At 43.8% G+C, this 18926-nt stretch overlaps 1 protein-coding gene across 2 annotated transcripts; it reads left to right on the forward strand.

Moving 5' to 3' along the window:
• The first annotated feature begins 466 nt into the window (after nucleotides 1-466).
• fam171a2 (family with sequence similarity 171 member A2) lies at nucleotides 467-18362 on the forward strand. 2 transcript variants are annotated; one of them, XM_012971549.3, is made up of 8 exons: nucleotides 467-689; nucleotides 7484-7720; nucleotides 8700-8792; nucleotides 9030-9194; nucleotides 14060-14236; nucleotides 14353-14469; nucleotides 15357-15480; nucleotides 15622-18362. In XM_012971549.3, exons 1-8 carry the CDS (start codon nucleotides 566-568, stop codon nucleotides 17072-17074), a joined length of 2490 nt encoding a protein of 829 aa, XP_012827003.1. In that variant the 5' UTR covers nucleotides 467-565; the 3' UTR covers nucleotides 17075-18362.
• The last annotated feature ends 564 nt before the right edge of the window (nucleotides 18363-18926 follow it).

Consider the following 18926-nt stretch of genomic DNA (forward strand, 5'->3'; position numbering starts at 1 on the left):
ACTTATAATAAGCACCTGGTGATGTCATTAGTATCATATGGTTTGGTGTGTGTGTATGGAAGCTTGTATGTCTAAGGTAATGACCAACATTGTTATATTATATATAAAGGTGATAGTGAGCCCCAGGCACTGTCGGCATTGCTGTCAATGGGAACCTAGAGTTATAATTCAACAGGTTTAACGCTGCAGTTTTTAAGATTAACCCCGTATAAATAAAATGGGAACCCTAGTGACGACTGAATCATATTTTCATGCCGCAGATACGACAAAGGGGCGGCGGTGGCTTCTTAGAATGCGGCTGATGTAGCATTTTCCTTAGTTTTGCGATTTCAACTCGCTGTCGCAACGACGGCCTGCAGGTGGCGCTGCTGTCTAGTCTGAGAGCGGAGCCTTAACATGGCATGCCTTTACCGGCTTTGCCCTGCAGATGGCGCAGCGGATCATTCCTAAGGAAAATAGGGGAGGTGTGGCACAGGAGAGGCAGAGAGGGAGGGGGCGAGAGTCTGCTCCATAGGGTTGTCTGTGCCTGGGATACAGCTGCGGGAATGGAGGGGTGACAGGAGGCATGGGGTGTGCAGCGGACTCAGGGATGACAGGTGGGGGGCCCCTGTGCTCCTTGGTGGTCCTTCTCCTGGCGTGGTGCATGGGAGGCCAAGGGAAATCACTGCTGGAGACCTCAATGCCTCAGGGTAAGTGGAGGATGGAAGACAATGAGATGGGTGGTACAGGGCCAGCCACGGAGAGGTGGGGGGCTTGTAATGCAAGGGTGCTAGGCAGATGGAGGGCTACCGTGCTGGGGTACATTGGGGCACCCTCACTCCCCCCAACATACACATTAATGCAATTTTGGGGGAGACTTGATATTGTTGGGAACCTGATCTTTCATTGGAGGGCGGTTCTGATCCCTGATAGGGAGGGATCTGCTGCTCACTGATTGGTGGGTTTTGACATGAAAACAGGGGGTTCATGTTCAGGAGGGGGGGGGGGCTCAGTATCTCTGCAGAAGGGGTGCTCCATTGTACTGTGCACTGATGATGTAATGTGGATAGGTAGATAGGAGGGGGAGGTTTTAATGGTTGATCTATAGGGGGGGCTTATATCACTCACATCTGATATTAATCATAGAGATATACCCATGGGGGGGGGGGGGTGGAATCTTTTCTAAGAAATATGTGATCCTGCTGGAAAAGGTTGGAATCAGAGTCTCTAGGCCATGGGGGGTTCTGTGAGCCCCACTTCTGATTCACTGTTGTGTCAGGATTCCTATTTACTGTATTGCTTGGGGAAGGCTTGGGCGCCCAGCATGGCAGGGGCTGGGGAGGAGGGGAGACTAATGATGACACATTGGGTGTAATAGCTGCGGGGATCACAATGATGTATGTATCATGTGCTTTCCCCCTGCTGCTGGCTCAGTATTATAGGGTTAATCCCATACAGCTGTACTGGCACATACACCACATAGTTTCAAGTAAGAGCTGGTCGCCCCATTTGCAGGATGAGGTATTAATACTCCTAGTATTTTTTATTTCAACATGAACTACTATGGAACAATAGAGACCTGCTTTTTATTTGATTACATGTGCGGCAGCCTGTGCCGAAGGTTAAGGTTAAAGTGTTTTTCTGTGTCCTTATCTGTGTGCCTGAGTGAAGGGAAGGGGGCTATATATATATATATATATAAATATAGTGGATTAGGCCTTCCTTATGGTGCTGTGTCTGGGCTAAGAAATACCTCCAGGGGGGACATTGAATTAGCCCTTCTAGCTCCCGGCTTCAGCTGTCTCTGGCCACAGCTGTCTCTGCAGAGTGGGAGTTGGAATGGGGGTTGCATTTGTGGTTGCATTCTCCTTACAGCTGTCTCTTGGGGGTCTCTGCATGCTAGCCAGTCCATTATATCATATTTACTGATAACACTAAAAAACTGCTTAAACTGCAACTCCCAGCAGCATCAGACAGTCTTGGGCTGTTTGTGGCTTGTGGAAGATGCCATTCAACTTAAAGGGGCTGCAGGTTGGGGCAGTTGATATGAAGATGCCCCCTGCTAGAACTAGAGAGAGTAGGCCCAGCCAAGATCCCCAGCTGAGGAATAGAGGGCAGGATGTGGCCAAGAGTTTGGGAGGCACTGGGGGACTGGGCAGAGCACAGGAAGGAAGCCTGTTTCCCCGAGACAGAGTTAGAGGTCAGGCTTTGAAGCTGTGAATGTGGCAGGATAAGGGGAAGTGTGGAACAATGCAGCCTTACAGAGGCGTAATGCGCCTGTGAAACCGCTTCCCAGAAGTGGTGATAGAATTGTTATTCTGAGCCAGCCAAACTTTGTGACTGCTTCCCATGGCTGTCTCTCACAGAGGTAAATAGCACCCAGCTGTCACCTTGAGATGCTTCACAGCAGCACCCTCTCGTTGCCTGCTCTGATTGGTTGTCGCTGGGAGGAAATGATCTGAGGAGGAGATATTGCACAAACTGCTGTCTCCCAGGCAGTCTGCTGTTTTACCTGCTGTCTCATTTCCCCCTCTCGCCCTTATTAATTAAGATGCGGCTCTCTGCAGTGATTTCTAACCTTTTGTTGTTATTATTATCATTGTGAATTCATATAAAGCACCAACATGTTCCACAGCGCTGTACAACATCTGTGCGTACATCAGACAGACTGCATACAAATAGTGACAGGCAGAGGAGGGGCACAGGGCCCTGTGTTTTTAGCGCCTTTTCTTGTCTTTTCTATGTCTCTTCTATATCTCTTTGTTGTTTCTCTTTCTGAACCCCCCCTTCTGTAATGCCTGGTTCCATCGTACCCAATGGTTCTACCTGTCCCCTCTCCCCACCTCTCCTTTGTTCAGTGGATCATTCCTCCCTCTTCCATTCTGTGCTTTTCTGCATTCGCCTCTCTCCCCCCATGTGCTGCTCCCCTTTCCCTTCATCCGTCTTCCGCCGCCTTCCTCTCTTCTTCTTTCAACGTTCTTTCCCCTGCTTTGTCTTCCTAGTCACCCTCCCCTCTCTCTCATACATACACTCTCTCTCTCATACATACACTCTCTCATACATACACTCTCCCTCTCATACATACACTCTCTCATACATACACTCTCTCATACATACACTCTCTCATACATACACTCTCCCTCTCATACATACACTCTCTCTCTCATACATACACTCTCTCTCTCATACATACACTCTCTCATACATACACTCTCTCTCTCATACATACACTCTCTCTCTCATACATACACTCTCTCATACATACACTCTCCCTCTCATACATACACTCTCTCATACATACACTCTCTCATACATACACTCTCTCATACATACACTCTCTCATACATACACTCTCTCATACATACACTCTCCCTCTCATACATACACTCTCTCTCTCATACATACACTCTCTCATACATACACTCTCTCATACATACACTCTCTCATACATACACTCTCTCATACATACACTCTCCCTCTCATACATACACTCTCCCTCTCATACATACACTCTCCCTCTCATACATACACTCTCCCTCTCATACATACACTCTCCCTCTCATACATACACTCTCCCTCTCATACATACACTCTCCCTCTCATACATACACTCTCTCTCTCATACATACACTCTCTCTCTCTCATACATACACTCTCTCTCTCATACATACACTCTCTCTCTCATACATACACTCTCTCTCTCATACATACACTCTCTCTCTCATACATACACTCTCTCATACGTACACTCTCTCTCTCATACGTACACTCTCTCATACGTACACTCTCTCTCTCATATGTACACTCTCTCATACATACACTCTCTCATACGTACACTCTCTCTCTCATACGTACACTCTCTCTCATACGTACACTCTCTCATACGTACACTCTCTCATACGTACACTCTCTCATACATACACTCTCCCTCTCATACATACACTCTCCCTCTCATACATACACTCTCCCTCTCATACATACACTCTCTCTCTCATACATACACTCTCTCATACATACACTCTCTCTCTCATACATACACTCTCTCTCTCATACATACACACTCTCTCTCATACATACACTCTCTCTCTCATACATACACTCTCTCTCTCATACATACACTCTCTCATACGTACACTCTCTCTCTCATACGTACACTCTCATACGTACACTCTCTCTCTCATACGTACACTCTCTCATACATACACTCTCTCATATGTACACTCTCTCTCTCATACGTACACTCTCTCATACGTACACTCTCTCTCTCATACGTACACTCTCTCATACATACACTCTCTCATACGTACACTCTCTCTCTCATACATACACTCTCTCATATGTACACTCTCTCTCTCATATGTACACTCTCTCATACATACACTCTCTCATACGTACACTCTCTCTCTCATACGTACACTCTCTCATACGTACACTCTCTCATACGTACACTCTCTCTCTCATACGTACACTCTCTCATACGTACACTCTCTCTCTCATACGTACACTCTCTCATACGTACAATCTCTCTCTCATACATACACTCTCTCATACGTACACTCTCTCTTTCATATGTACACTCTCTCATACGTACACTCTCTCTCTCATACGTACACTCTCTCATACGTACACTCTCTCTCTCATACGTACACTCTCTCATACATACACTCTCTCTCTCATACATACACTCTCTCATATGTACACTCTCTCTCTCATATGTACACTCTCTCATACATACACTCTCTCTCTCATACGTACACTCTCTCTCTCATACGTACACTCTCTCGTACATACACTCTCTCTCTGTCTCGTGCCCCTTTATTCTCATTCTTCCTGTTTACCTCATTTATTTCTCTATCTTTCTGCCATCTCCTCTCTCCTGCCAAGCCAATCCTGTTAGTTTGGAAGAAATGAATGAGGCCGTTACCATGGCAACAGGAACTCTATGCCATTCCACACTGCCCAATAATTGCCCAGGAGAGAGTCCCAAGTCCCGTCAATGCTTACATTCATCCTTCTTTTCCATAGTTACAACAGCAGATTTATGGATTTTAATGAGTCAAAGTTTGAAATTCAGAGGGGGAGGTTTAGGTAAGGTGGGTTATATGGAGCAATGGGAAGAGTTATAGGGAGGGGTATATGGAGCAATGGGAAGAGTTATAGGGAGGGTTATATGGAGCAATAGGAGGAGTTTAAGGGAGGGTTATATGGAGCAATAGGAGGAGTTTAAGGGAGGGTTATATGGAGCAATAGGAGGAGTTATAGGGGGGGTTATATGGAGCAATAGGAGGAGTTTAAGGGAGGGTTATATGGAGCAATGGGAAGAGTTATAGGGGGGGTTATATGGAGCAATAGGAGGAGTTATAGGGAGGGTTATATGGAGCAATAGGAGGAGTTATAGGGAGGGTTATATGGAGCAATAGGAGGAGTTATAGGGAGGGATATATGGAGCAATAGGAGGAGTTATAGGGAGGGTTATATGGAGCAATAGGAGGAATTATAGGGAGGGTTATATGGAGCAATAGGAGGAGTTATAGGGAGGGTTATATGGAGCAATAGGAGGAGTTATAGGGAGGGTTATATGGAGCAATAGGAGGAGTTATAGGGAGGGTTATATGGAGCAATAGGAGGAGTTATAGGGAGGGTTATATGGAGCAATAGGAGGAGTTATAGGGAGGGTTATATGGAGCAATAGGAGGAGTTATAGGGAGGGTTATATGGAGCAATAGGAGGAGTTATAGGGAGGGATATATGGAGCAATAGGAGGAGTTATAGGGAGGGTTGTATGAAGCAATAGGAGGAGTTATAGGGAGGGCTATATGGAGCAATAGGAGGAGTTATAGGTTGGGTTGTATGAAGCAATAGGAGGAGTAATAGGGATTTTATGGGGCTACTAAAAGCAGTATTTGTCTTTCCTATTCTCTGCACTGCTTATCCTACTGAAAACAATGAAGCAGAAGCCAGCTGATTCACAGACCAAGAATAGAAGTGACTTGAGCTACATTGTTTTAAGAGATAAAACCAAAACCAGAAGTGAGTGAAGTGAAAAAAAAGTGCCTTTTAGCTGCAAATATTTAGCAAACTACTCTAGAGCAATTGAAAATGAGTAATGAGACCTCAAAGGTACCACCATTTAAAGATAACTGGATCTAACGATCAAGAAAACTCAATGTTCTGTTTGCAAGTTTATTATGTTGTCCTCTTTCTTATTCACCCTTTGGCCCATTGTTCACCAAAATGGGACCTCTTCCTTCCTTTTTCCCCCCCTATCCTCTCAGGATATAAACCGTCCATTATGAAAATGTTTTATTCTGATATCCAATCTGTAAAAGTTAAAAAATCAAATAAAAATTATTAAAAGAAAATGAGTAATGAATATATTGGAAAGTTGCTTAGCGTTCCACAGTTATTCCTAATGATATCCCCTTTAAAAGCTACTGAGATAGGGATGAATATAAGCCCACTGTTGGGGAGATCTCTACAAGACTGATATTGTTCAGATGAATAGCTCTGGCTGATAGAGGAGACTCTGTCATATTCAGAATGTATTCATCTCTTTCTATCCATCCTTAATACAGGTATGGGACCTGTTATCCAGAATACCTGTGACCTTGGATTTTCTACATAAATGATCTTTCTGTAATTTGGGTCGTCATAAATTAAGTCTATTAAAAAGTCATTTAAACATTAGTTGAACTCAAAAGGATTGTTTTGCCTCCAATTTATCTTTCTGTATAAACTCGAGTATAAGCCCAGTTTTTCAGCACCCAAAATATGCTAAAAAAGTCACCCTCGGCTTATACTCGAGTTGGGTACTATGGGTCCCTCCAGACTAGCACCCTCTGTCTTTTGTGTGCAAATTAGGCCACCCGCAACCAGACCCTTCAGTGCCCTGGCCCTCACCCAAATTCATCTTCATCTACCGTTCTTACCTGTCCCATTCTGCACTAGACATTGCACTTTATATTCTATATAAACTATATACAGTTTTGAATGATTTTAACTCTTTGTGTTTTAGCTTGGTTGCTGATTGAGCTAAGGGGATAATACTCTTAAGGTATCATTGTTGATACCATATTGTTTTTGTTGACCCTCTTCTCCACTTACAGAGCTAATTTACTGTTTTTCTTTGAAATAAATATTTAAAAACATATACCCCACTGATGCCTCAATTAATGTAATTGTATTGGTATTTATTTTGATCATTGAAACTTATCAGTAGTTGCTGCATTTCCCACCCTAGGCTTATACTCGAGTCAATAAGTTTTTCCAGTTTTCTTAGGTAAAATTAGGTACCTCGGCTTATATTCGGATCGGCTTATACTCGAGTATATATGGTACTTGGGATCAAGTACAAGGTTCATTATTATAAGGAAATCCCTTTTAAAAATTAGAATTATTTGCCTATAATGAAGTCTATGGGAGATGGGCATAAATTGGAACTTTCTGGATAACAGAACCCATCCATGTACTTTGTGAGGGTGACTTGTTCCCCTGTGTTTTGCAGAAGTCCATATTAAAGTGCAAGTCTATGAGAATGGAGACCTGTCTCCTTTGGCCTCAGCCGCCGTGGAAATATTTGGAAATCAGAGTGCTCTTGCTTCAGGGGTCACCGATCAGGATGGCATAGCCGTGCTAGGCATCAGCTACCGACTTGGAACCTGGGTCCTTGTTACTGCCACCAAGCGAGGCTACGTGACCAACTCTGTTCCCTGGCGAGTGGACAGACTTCCACGTAAGCACTGTGAGACAGCTAGCGGGGGGGTCACTGCGTTCATGTGTCTGTACCTGTCTGTCCGGCTTTTTCCCAGAATCCCTGGCAAGATAGACATTGTTTTTGTAATATTCACTGAAAATAAACTTTGTAACAAATTGTTTTTATGTAGTCATGATGATTATTTCCTAGAGCCAATGATGCAGGGCTCCATGAGCAATAGGACCTGTGTGAAAGGTTCCCAGAATACAGACATTTACAAGTAAATATCATAATCATGTAACTGTTTTATGTAACTGTTTAATTTGGAGGCGGGGTTACAGGACCCTGCAATGCTTAATAACTGGATCACTACTGCTCTTTATCTCTGCCTGTAAGGAACCATGACAGTGCCTTAATCCAGCACAATGTTTAAGGCTTTGAAATCAGCTGATAAGCACATGTGACCACACTGGATCTCACATACACACATAAATACATAGATGTACATAAACAGCAGTGCACTAGCCTGTGGCAGCCTATTGGCTGATCTTGTGCAGAGAGCTTTGGGAATGGGGCAAATTATGCACAGGTAGGGTAAGTGAGGGCCTTTATGTAAAAAAGTGGGCAAAAGTGACCAGGACTGGCCCCATTATCTCACCGTATGTGTTTTACAGCCTTTTCCCTGGAGTTCCTTTTCCTTTCCATTTATGTTGCTTTTGTCACCCTTTGGCTCTGAGTTACCACCGGATGTCTTTGGCTTCCTGAGTTACCATGATAATAAGACAATTATACCCAGTCACTCTCCCACATCTTTCCTTTAGTTTCCTTCAGTGCTTATCATCTCTGAGCTTATTTTTATGACTGTGAGCTTCTGTTGCCCTTACCCTTCTTTTACCCCCCTGCACCACAGCCCTCTCCACTTTCTATATTGTCCCACCCCAATATTCTTATCTCCCTTCCCATTTTCCCTAGCTAATGAATCAAACGCCTCTATTCTGTTCTAACGCCGTTTTCCCCTGTGTTGCAGTATATGCCTCAGTCAGCCTCTACCTGGTACCTGAGCGACCAGCAACTCTTATTTTGTATGAAGATATTGTGCAGATCCTGCTGGGCTCCCCAGGTAAGCACCTATATACCACATTATACAAAGAGACTTCTGTGCTGTGACTGCCAGATTACGTGTTCTTGTGTGTGGCTGCCACAAGTTAAGGGCCAGCCAAGCTAAACAGGCTGTGGATATGGTGATGGTGTATAGTCAGTCAATGAGTGCCCGTAAAACCCTGTACTTGTATAGCCAGGGGTAAAGTACTTTAGTAAGTGAATCCTGATTTCTGCCAACCCACCTTCCTCCCCTCAGGTGTACGCAGTCAGCCCTGGGTCCAGTTTCAGAGAAAGGCTGCCCGCTTGCCACGCTCCTCCACCTACAACCAGTTAACCTCTTCCCTCACCACGGCCAGCAACCTGCATCAGATGAGAGGATTCCCATCGTTCATTGGGACGGAGCCAGAGAGCAGCAATGGAGGTAAGCTACTAAAAAACTGTCTCATGAACTAGATGGTAAGAGACAGTGGACCTGCAGCACAAGAACCCAGGGCGCTTTCCCTTCTTTATACAATCCTTCTTCTAATTATTTACAGGAGAGGCTGAATTTGCTCTTGACTAGGGGGTGAATAATGCTCTAATCATGTCTGTGAATAATGCTCTAATCATGTCTGTGCTGGGTTACTAAGTAGGGATGCACCGAATCCAGGATTGGGTTCAGGATTCAGCCAAGATTCAGCCTTTTTCTGCAGGATTTGGCTTCAGCTGAATCCACGCCTCTGGCATAACCGAATCCTTAAAATCACGTGACTTTTTATTATATAAACTCAGAATTGACCGGGCTGTTATGTTATATGTATCGTGCCGCAGCCTAGAGTATTGCAGAGTACAGAGCTATGCCCCTTCTCCTGACAAAGGGGCTCGCTCCCAAAACGTTTTGTTTGGCTATGCACAATTAAACATAGGAGTTATCCCCTTTTGCATCTTACCCATGTTCTGGAGTGTTCCTTGCATGGCCATTTTGTGGGGGTGCCGCCCCCCCCTATACTCTTTACGTACCCGGTTTTTGAGAGGCCGGGTGTGTACTTTCTTTGGTTGCAGTATACAGGGTTAGTCATGGAGGACTGTTTGGGTGGTGTCACCTGGCCTGTATGTGACTCCCTTCTATTACAGTGAATTGGGTCCTAAGTGTAACTTTCTGCATATACACTATATGGCTTCTCTAAAAGGTTTATGTGGCAGATTATGTTTTTATTCTATATTGAGGTACTTTTACCCATTTGTATATCTTTAACCCAACCCAAGTGACAGCATGGAAATCTTTTTGCCGAAACCCCTGGAAAATTGGTATATATGTATGTATTTGCTGAAAGCAGATCCCTATTGCAGGTAGTGATGCTGGGTCATACACTCAAAGGTTGAACTTAATGGACAATTGTCAAGTTTCATCTCAGAAGAACTGTGTTAGTATGTAGTATGTGGAACAGAGAGATCTAGCTGCGTTGTGCCTAGGCAAGCCTAACCCCCTAATCATATGGTCCTTTTAAAATATACTTCCATTCTAATTCTACTTTGTGCCACTGTAATTCATATGAATAAGTTTGTACCTCCTGCTACAATCTCCGTTACCCTGCCTTGCCCCACCTATAGTTTATATACTGTATATACAATATCATTGTGTTCCACCTATAACATCTTATGGTACTCTATGATGAACCAATCTGGCGAATATAACTATATCATTTGCCTCCTGCTCAGAACCGGACCCCGTAGACTTCAGCCTATGGACAGTTAATGAGACACTGAACATTCTTTGACTTTGCTGCTCAATCACATTTTACTTTGTTGATGGACTACAAATCCCAGCATGCTTGAACATATTATCAAGGCTAAGGCATGCTGGGAGTTGTAGTACATCAGGGTTGTATTCTTAAAGCAATATTGCTCAGTAAAATGTTTCCCCAGCTCCCCAGAGCCTGCAGGTGCATTAAAGGGGTGGTTCACCTTGAAGTTTACTTTTAGCATGGTATAGAATGGTCAGTTCTAAGCAGATTTTCAATTGGTCTTGTTTTTTATCGTTTTTGAATTGTTTTCCTTCTGACTCTTTCCCAGCTTCCCACTACTGCTATGTGAAGCTACAATTTTATTGTTATTGTTCATTTTTATTACTTACCTTTGTATTCAGCCCTTCTCCTATTTAATATATCAACCTATCATTTAAACTACTCCCTGGCTGCTAAGGTAATTTGCACCCTAACAACCAAATAGCTGCTGAAACTTTAAATGGCAGAGCAGCTGAGCAAAAACTGAAATAATTAAAAAACTACAAATAATACAAAATGAAGACCAATTGCAAATGGTCTCAGAATATGACTTTCTATATCATACTATGATATCACCCTTATTAAAATGCAATCTAATCCTCCAATGAGAATCCCATCTGATCTGTATAAATGTGGCCCCATGTTCTTTGTTGGAAGCATTATACACAGTTATTTCAAGCACTGAACAAAGATATCCTTTAGTAATTATACAGCAAGGAGCCTGACAAAGGTAATCAGTGTTCTCATTGGTGAATTCATTTGCACCTATAATTAGATTTTTGGTCAGTAGAATTCTTATTGGTGAATTGTTTTCCATGTGTATTTATGTTTTTTCTACAACTTCTACATAAAAGTCTAAGGAGCAGTAGGACAGCCTTATGATTGGATGTAGTGTCCCTTTTAGTGATAGGGGGCCCACTAGTGATCCAGGAGAAGAAGCAGTGAGTAGAACCCCGTGCTGATATACTGGAGGCTGCTTAGAGAGATAATGAATTGGCGGTGGAAGGAGGGGGGCCCAAATGACAACCCTTGCTAGGGACCTTTTTGGTTTAATTCATCTCCAGCCCAACTGTTCTGTATAGTGATTTGCCCTTCTTACTGACGCCCCCGTGTATGGCTCTTACGTGGGCAAAGAAAAGGAAAGCAGAGTGCTGTGTAACTGACTGCGCAGATCATTTCATACATCTGGAGAGCAGCTGCACGGTTCATTCCCACCTTCCCTAGATAAATGAGGTTACTGCTGCACAGAGTAGCGGAGGGGTGTCAGAGCTGGATGACACCATATTCACTGTTGCAGCGGATTGGGTTACATGACCTCACATGCTCTCTTCCAGTGCAGGCTGGGTGTGGCCCCCCTGGGGACTGATACAGCTCCCAATGAACCGAAAACAATCAGCAGACACTAATAAACCAGTGGTGTCTTATACCAACAACAGCACAGATTTATCTATTGCTTTACTTAAGCTGCCCATACACGCACCTATAGGTTTTGTACAATTTTTAGACCGTGTGTAGGCTCTGAATAATTGTCCCAATAATCAGTCATTTAGTCGATCGGGCAGGTTCGAAAAATTATTTGCGGTTAACGATAAAATCTGCGCATGTATTGTGTATCTGACGATATCCTGATCCTATAATGCAAGTCACTTTCATATGATTGGTGTCTGCCAACTATTTCATGTTCAGAACATCCTCCGATTTGTTATTTTTAGGGCTTTATCCTACATTTTCAGACTGAATGTTAGTTTTAGATTGTTGCATTGAAAGGTACGATTGATATCTGAACCTTCATTGGAAAAAGACTAAAATCTGAACGTGTGTGGCCAGCTTTAGTGTTATCAGTGGTGGGAAAGAAGTGGCTGAGATACTGAGGCAGAAGAACCTGGTTTGGTTCCTTTCTCAGATCCAGGGGTAGATCCTGTCGCCTGTCCACTAACAAGTGGAGATATGGGGACCCCAAGGGTAGGCTGCAACCCCACTGCTGTTGTTGAGCATTGGCACATAGATATATATATATATATATATATATATCTATGATTGGATTCACCCTAATGATCTGTTTGGGCAACTGGTATAGAACTAGCGCAGGGCATCTGTCTGGCCACAGGGGCCAACGTGCAGTGCTGCCCTTAGATACCCATCTGTAGGCCAATCTTTCTACCCCCCTGTGTTTTTGATCATTAAAAATAACTATTTACAACAGTGCTGTCCAACTAATTACATGCAGTGGGCCAATTATATCTAGTACAGCGTGTTAAAGGGCCAGATTAATTCAAAATGATTAATGAAGTCTATAAAGCTTCTGAGCAGACTGGGAGCCATAAAAATCCTTTGGAGGGCAACAGCCTCCGGTTGGGACGGCCCCGATTTAAAAAGCTGAAGTGCCAATGACAGAACAACACTTTGGACTTGGTGAGTTTTGATTCTCAGGCAGTTTTTTATTTCCGTGTCCATTTTTTGTGGCTAGACTGTAGTGGAAAATCATTACATGCCTTGGACTCGGAACAGTTACAATTAAACATGGGGGATACGGAACAGTATTTAGAGGGCCCTGCACATTGTAAGTGTGCTATGTACTAAAAACTGAATGACCTGCATACCTAAATGTCAAAATATAGTGCAGACAAGTCAATTGTCCAGGAACCACTTATATTTGTATCCCTTTTAGAGGGGGGGGGGGGCAGAGAAATAGGAAAGTTGGGTGTAACTGGGTATGGCCAGGATTGAGGTCAGAGCATGTCATTGGCATGGCCAAATATTGCATAGATTAGAGTCTCTGGTTTTTGACATCTCTGGTAATGATGGTAGAATAGTTATACATTATACATCTAGTAAGAAAATAAATCCTCACAACAGTTATATGTTGGAAATCTGTGCAAAGGTGATTTCATAATGGGCAAAACATTGTGGGCTTCTGTCTTTATGGTTCTCACTCTATGTTTTATTTCTTCAATACCCTCTCTTCTCTATGGATTCCTACATCTCTTCTCTATGGTTTCCTACGTCTCTTCGATTTTACTGTGTGTCTCTTTGATTTTACTGTGCCATTTTGCCTGTTGGGTATGAAGTAGTAGTCCACCATTGTTTATAATGAAAGCACTAGCATAGAATATAGGGTGGTGGTAGATAGAGGAAGGAATGGAACTATCGTGCCATGTGTTTTGGAATATTAACGTATTAATTTTCAGTCATTTTTCCCCTCCCCTTTCTTGGATCCAGGTGAGATGGTATTGCTAATGTGAAAAGGGATATTTATTCTGTATAACAAATTGGCATTTCAGCCCCTAAAGCCATGAAAGCACAGATATCATTGCCTGTGGTTGGCTTTTTGCTTCCAATGGAAATATGCCCCTGAGGTAGCTAGTATGGCATAGCATCAGTTGTTTGGGCCCGTAATGTCACCTACTAATTGCCGAGTGTAAGTAGAACTTGAACTGAAGGAAAGGAAACAGATTGGACATGCCCATATCTCATTTCTAGGTTATTCCACTTCTTTTATCTCACCTTAATCCTCTTTCTCCAGGTAACACAAGTTGGGTGGAGCTTCTTCCTGTGGCGGCAGTCAGTGTCCATTTATTCACTGGTAATGGATCCGAAGTTCATCTGTCCGGTCCTGTCCAGCTCTCTCTTCCTCTTCCCCCTGAATCTGGGTTAACCACATCGAGCAGTGTCCCTGCCTGGAGATACGAGCCAAAAGCTGGTATGTTCTCTAATAGGAATTAGGAACAAAGAGAATCCCTAGCAAATATATCAGGGAATTTGAGTATGATAAAGTAAAAGGTATTTCTGGTGTGATTCATAACTTTTATTTTGTAGGTCTGTGGATCCGCAGTGGGATGGGTATGGTAAGGAGAGATGGGCAGCAGCTTTACTGGTCTTTTGTGTCACCCAAACTTGGATACTGGGCAGCTGCAATCCCCTCTTCTGGGCGAGGTAAGAATTTGTGAGACTCCATCATATGGCATTCTGATACTTCGCAGAGTACAGTTTTGGGGTGCCTCTCAGAAGCGAGTCCAATAACTGATTTTTTAGGTAGTTGAGCTTAGTTTTACAGTTTAAAGGGAAAAAAACAGCACTACCACTTTTAAATTGTAGGCACCTACCTCTATTTCCCCCTGTACAACCATGTTCCCACAACCTGTTCCCTTTCCCCATACCTGTGGGGCTAGTTGGCTTCCACTGCGCACAATCACCATCGGCAATCAGCTCCAGGGAATGTGGGCACTAAAGGTGACTTGGCAAAATATAGTAACCCCTGTTCTACTCTGTATTTACTCTGCAGGTATTTGAGGATAGATGTTAGGATTGCTTTTCCACTCCCCAGCTGTACTCTTCTTTTCTCTGCACTTCTTTTCCCCAGATATTCTGTCACTGTCTCTGCACTTCTCCTCCCCAGCTGTACACTCTGTCACTGCATTGCTGATCCCTATCTGTAGTGTCTCCCACTTCCCAGCTTTTCAGTCTTTCACCTTCTGCTCCCATTAGTGTGCCATCGTTCTACTTCTAATGACCGGATGTGATCTTTCTCTACACTTCAGCACCCCATCTGTACGCCCTCTGTACCTTGCACTTCAGTAACCAGTTATACATATTCTCTTTAAACACATTGGGGTTCCAATATATCACAAAGTGGCTGTCTCCTTGCATTTATTGTCCAATAGTCATGATTCCAACACCTTATTACACATGACATTAAAACTAATTTGCCGTCACTTTCCTCAAAGCATCTTTTTGGTGACTCCCCACAATCCATCTTGAAAAAACCTGTTACCTGATATGTTTCCTACCTCTCTCACACTGTGTACCCTTTTTCCTCCTAGGTATGCTTTCCCTAATGAGCGGTGTGGACATTGCTGGCTATCATACAATCTTCCTACTCTCTATTCTGGGAGCGTTGGCTCTGCTGGTGCTCATCCTGCTCTGCCTCCTAATATATTACTGCAGGTATGGTTTGTTCCTTCCTCACATTATTTGGATACGCCCTATTTCTTCCATCGCTGCAACTCCTATCACCTCTTTTGCACCTCACACCAGTTTTAGTTGCCATTCTCCCCTTGTTGCTTACAGTCTTTCATTTTACTGCAGGCGACGCTGTTTGAAACCAAGGCAGCAGCATCACAAACTACAACTCTCGGGTCTGTCTGAACCCAAACGGGACCAGGCAACCTCCACTTCCCATATTAACCTGATTAGCACCAGCCACTTGGATTCTTCATCCACAGCTGACAGTGACCTGCGTACTCCAGTACTGAGATCTGCTTTCTCGTCCCGTGAAGACTTCTGCAAATCTGGAGGTCGCTCTTCACTCCAACATTCTGCTGACACGCTTCCTCTGAGGCCTGGCTCTAGAGATGAATATACACTGAAATCTGCCCGTTCTGGAGACTTGTTGGAGTGTGAAGATTTAAAAAGAGGCTATGGTACAGGTGGCAAGGGGCAGCAGAGACGAAGAGGTGGCAGAGGAGGGGTTCGAGATCCACCTCCATCACCTCCTCCACTTCCTCCTCCCTTCAAACATGTCATAGGGGATTCAAAACCCCCAGATTATCTGATGACACAGTCAGCAGATCCCCTTTCACGTCCTACGTCTCTTACACAACCTGGGCAGCTTATATTTTGTGGATCCATTGACCATATGAAGGAGGGCGGATATCGACATGCCATGCCCACATTAGTGATCCCGGCTCATTACGTGAGGTTGTCTTCTGAAGAGAATTCAGGTGGACAAGGAGAAGATCAGTGTGAGAGTGAGTGTGGTTCCACTCAGGTCTCTCATGCTCACCACTTTGCACCTCAAGATCATGCCCAGCGACAACAGCTGCTTCAGCAAGGCCACATTTATCAACAGGGGACACCTGGTTCCGTACAAGATCAAGAAGGTAAAGGCTGGGGAAATCATTCCTCACAAATGAGTGGCTCAGTTACCATTCCAGTGGTCTTTAATGAGTCCACCATGGCTCAGCTGAATGGAGAGCTTCAAGCTTTGACAGAAAAGAAACTATTGGAATTGGGAGTCAAACCTCATCCAAGGGCTTGGTTTGTGTCTCTGGATGGACGTTCCAATGCCCAGGTGCGTCACTCATACATCGACTTGCAGGCTGGAGACAAGACTCGCAGCAATGATGCCAGTTTGGACTCAGGTGTGGATGTCAATGAGATCAAATTGAAGCCGGGTCCAGAAGAAAGAAGTGGAAAATCACAACTTCAGCCCTCTACCCTAACCTATTCTAAGTTGGTCTTTGCAGAAGAAGGGGAGCAGAGCCTGAGTGAAAGTCGGACAGGGGGTGGCTGTTCACCTGAGGACAGCTCTCTCACTCCACTTCTAGATGAAGGATCAGAGACCTGCCTTCCCATGGGCAGAAGGGGACGAAGCCGTGGTGACAGTTCCCGTAGCAGCACCAGTGAGTTACGAAGGGATTCAATGACAAGTCCTGATGAGGACCTCAATGACCAGTCAGAAACTGGGGATGATCAAGATAAGAAGAGCCCCTGGCAGAAAAGAGAAGAGAGGCCACTGATGGTATTTAATGTGAAATAAGAATGAAATTCTGGATTTCCATTTTGTGTATAGGACACTCAACCACAAAAGACTTCTGCACAATAGAATGGGGTTGTCCCCCCTAACTGAAGACTGTGGTTGGTGTCCTTAACTCTTCTTCCTTTTGGTGGGAGACACAGCCCCAATACTGGAGAATTCCAGTGTCCACGATCAGGGCTGCTGTAGGACTGTAACACAGACAAGTAGAGATTACATGTTCTATACACACAGTCAAAAATACTCTGTACAAAACACAAGGCTAACAAAAACACACACATACACACAGATATACATTAACAGAACGATGAAGCCAAACACTACATTGTACAAGAACACAAAGAATGTCTGTTGTTATTCCTTCAGCTGGGAGTCTGTGAAGCCAAGGCTGAGACCCTCAGTAGGCCTGAACCCACTTGGGGACACTTGCTAAGACTGGACATTGAAGTTCAGGCTTCAGTTCTGTATAACCCAATCCAGATAATACTATAGGTAACAAAGCCAGTTGTAACGGCAAAAGCAGACAAGAACTTTGGGTTTTTTTAGTTGTTACCTTGAACCTATGGAATGAACCTGGCTCTGTGTTGCAGTGCATTTTGGGCCACAAAGGCTAATTACATATGGCATCTCACAGTAACCCATGCATTGTGGTGCTTGTAGTCCAAGTGTTTCATTTGTGGGATGTCTATGAGCGATAGCTTACAACAGATTCTCGACTCTCTGTTTCTGGTACTACGACCCCATTAGCCCATATTTGTAATGTTGTAACTTTTGACACCCATACTTTTAACAACTCTATTGCCAGTGCATTCTATTCCACCAGTATACAATGTAGATCTGTATATACAAAGCAGTATGTGACCCGGTAGGGATCCTCTTTAATGAACTCTAGCCTCCATTGCTTCAGACAGATATCAGGTTGCAATTATCCCGAAAAATGAAGGCAAAATAGGGTTTTCACTCTTTTTTTATTGATGCACTACTGCTTTTTATAAGCTAATCTTTCTATGGCCTGGGATCTGTGTATGATGAATGTGGGGTGTTTATATTGTTCTTCTCACTAAATTGATGCCCTTAACCCATGCTTTGGACTGCAGTGTAGTCATTAGGCCTGAATAGGTGCCAAAAGCTGCCGTAATGGTTTCTGATTCATTGTATCAAGCTTTAGGCAAGAGCAAAGACCCCACCCACCCCGTACATATGAAAGTAGCACAAAAAGGGCCCGTTTGTCATGTGTAAACAGTAAAGAGATTTCCTACAAAATATTAATAATAAAAGACGTGAAAAGAGATTTGTGTTTTCATCTCATCTTATTGCGCTTGAGAGACGAGGGGAAATAAATGATGAGTTTTATGGAGCCCTTGAGGGTGAAAGAAGAACAACTAGTCAAAAGAGGTGACATGATAACTATGTATAAATATATAAGGGGATCATATAATAACCTCTCTAATGCTTTATTTACCAGTAGGTCCTTCCAACGGACACGAGGGCACCCACTCCGTTAAGGGAGGTTCCGTTTAAATATTCGGAAAGGGTTTTTTACAGTGAGAGCTGTGAAGTTGTGGAATTCCCTCCCCGAATCAGTCGTGCTGGCTGATACATTATATAGCTTTAAGAAGGGGCTGGATGGCTTCTTAGCAAGTGAGGGAGTACAGGGGTAGGGGAGATAGCTCTCAGTACAAGTGAGGGAATACAGGGGTAGGGGGGATAGCTCTCAGTACAAGTGAGGGAATACAGGGGTAGGGGAGATAGCTCTCAGTACAAGTGAGGGAATACAGGGTTATGGGAGATAGCTCTCAGTACAAGTGAGGGAATACAGGGGTAGGGGAGATAGCTCTCAGTACAAGTGAGGGAA

The sequence above is a fragment of the Xenopus tropicalis genome, chromosome 10 (genome assembly GCF_000004195.4).
Source record: "Xenopus tropicalis strain Nigerian chromosome 10, UCB_Xtro_10.0, whole genome shotgun sequence".
NCBI lineage: Eukaryota > Metazoa > Chordata > Amphibia > Anura > Pipidae > Xenopus > Xenopus tropicalis.